This window comes from Acanthisitta chloris, unplaced genomic scaffold, assembly GCF_000695815.1.
Source record: "Acanthisitta chloris isolate BGI_N310 unplaced genomic scaffold, ASM69581v1 scaffold24179, whole genome shotgun sequence".
Lineage (NCBI taxonomy): Eukaryota > Metazoa > Chordata > Aves > Passeriformes > Acanthisittidae > Acanthisitta > Acanthisitta chloris.
In genome coordinates, this window is record NW_008690109.1 from 17,845 (window position 1) to 18,770 (window position 926).

The 926-nt window shown below is 51.9% G+C and overlaps 1 protein-coding gene across 1 annotated transcript in view; it reads right to left on the minus strand.

The window, feature by feature from the left end:
* GOSR1 (golgi SNAP receptor complex member 1) overlaps window positions 1-831 on the minus strand; it is a gene marked incomplete at both ends in the record, with an annotated part of 3,578 nt that extends 2,747 nt beyond the window's left edge. Inside the window, one exon of the mRNA XM_009081691.1 lies at window positions 717-831. Within this exon, the coding sequence (XP_009079939.1) occupies window positions 717-831 (115 nt within the window). The remainder of the gene's footprint in view (window positions 1-716) is intronic.
* Between the last annotated feature and the right edge of the window lie 95 nt (window positions 832-926).

A 926-nucleotide genomic window follows, 5' to 3' on the forward strand; every position in this document is an offset into this window, starting at 1 on the left:
GCAGGGAAGAACTCACCTCTGGCCCACAAGACAGAATGGCTTGAAAAGTTTTATCTTCAGTCAAATATGAACCTGACCAAAGCCAATATATATGAGAGACACATAAAAACATACATGTAGCTCTCATTATTCTCACTAACACTGTCCCTGCCCATGGCAGGGGGTGGAACCAGGTGATCTTTAAGGTCCCTTTTCCAACCCAAACCATTCTGTGATTTTGTGGTTATTACTCATCTCAGGAGAAAGCCAGAAAGAAGCAGCCACCCCTTCTGAAGGGCTTGGTCCCTGCACTTGCACCAGTCACAGCTGCTCAGCACTCCAGTTCCCTTAAAACTGGGCTCACAAATTCCACACCAGCACACCTGGGAGGTGGAAGGCTAAATTCCCCTCTTATCAAAGTCCCTGAAACCTCTTGCTAGTTAACTACAACAAAACCTGGGCAAAAAGCTAATGCAGTGAGCATTAAAAGTGCTGTCCCCAGTTCACACTGAGCACACACAGGCTCAGCTTTCCCTAGTGCCATGTCACCCACAGCACTCCTGACTCACACACCAATATCCCATCAAGACCAGTAACAGCAGAAGCGCTGGAACGAGCTACCTAAGAAGCCAAGTGGAACACAGAAAAATCCACAGGTGGGACCAGCGTTCAGCAAACCATCAAAGCAAACCGAGCACCACGGGCAGCGTTTAAAACATAAAGAAACGGGCAAGTACCTATACCTGTCGCGCCTTCCGTCTCTGCCGCTGCTGTAGCTGGTGCAGAGCTTGCTGAAGGAGACCAACTTCAGGTCCAGCTCGTTCTCCAGCTGCCTCGCCTGCTTCCTGAGATCTGCGCGGGGCAGGGCACAGTCACCGGCGGCACACACGGCTCGGGAGCCGCGGGCGGCGCAGCGGGAAGGGAAGGGAAGGGATGGGATGGGATGG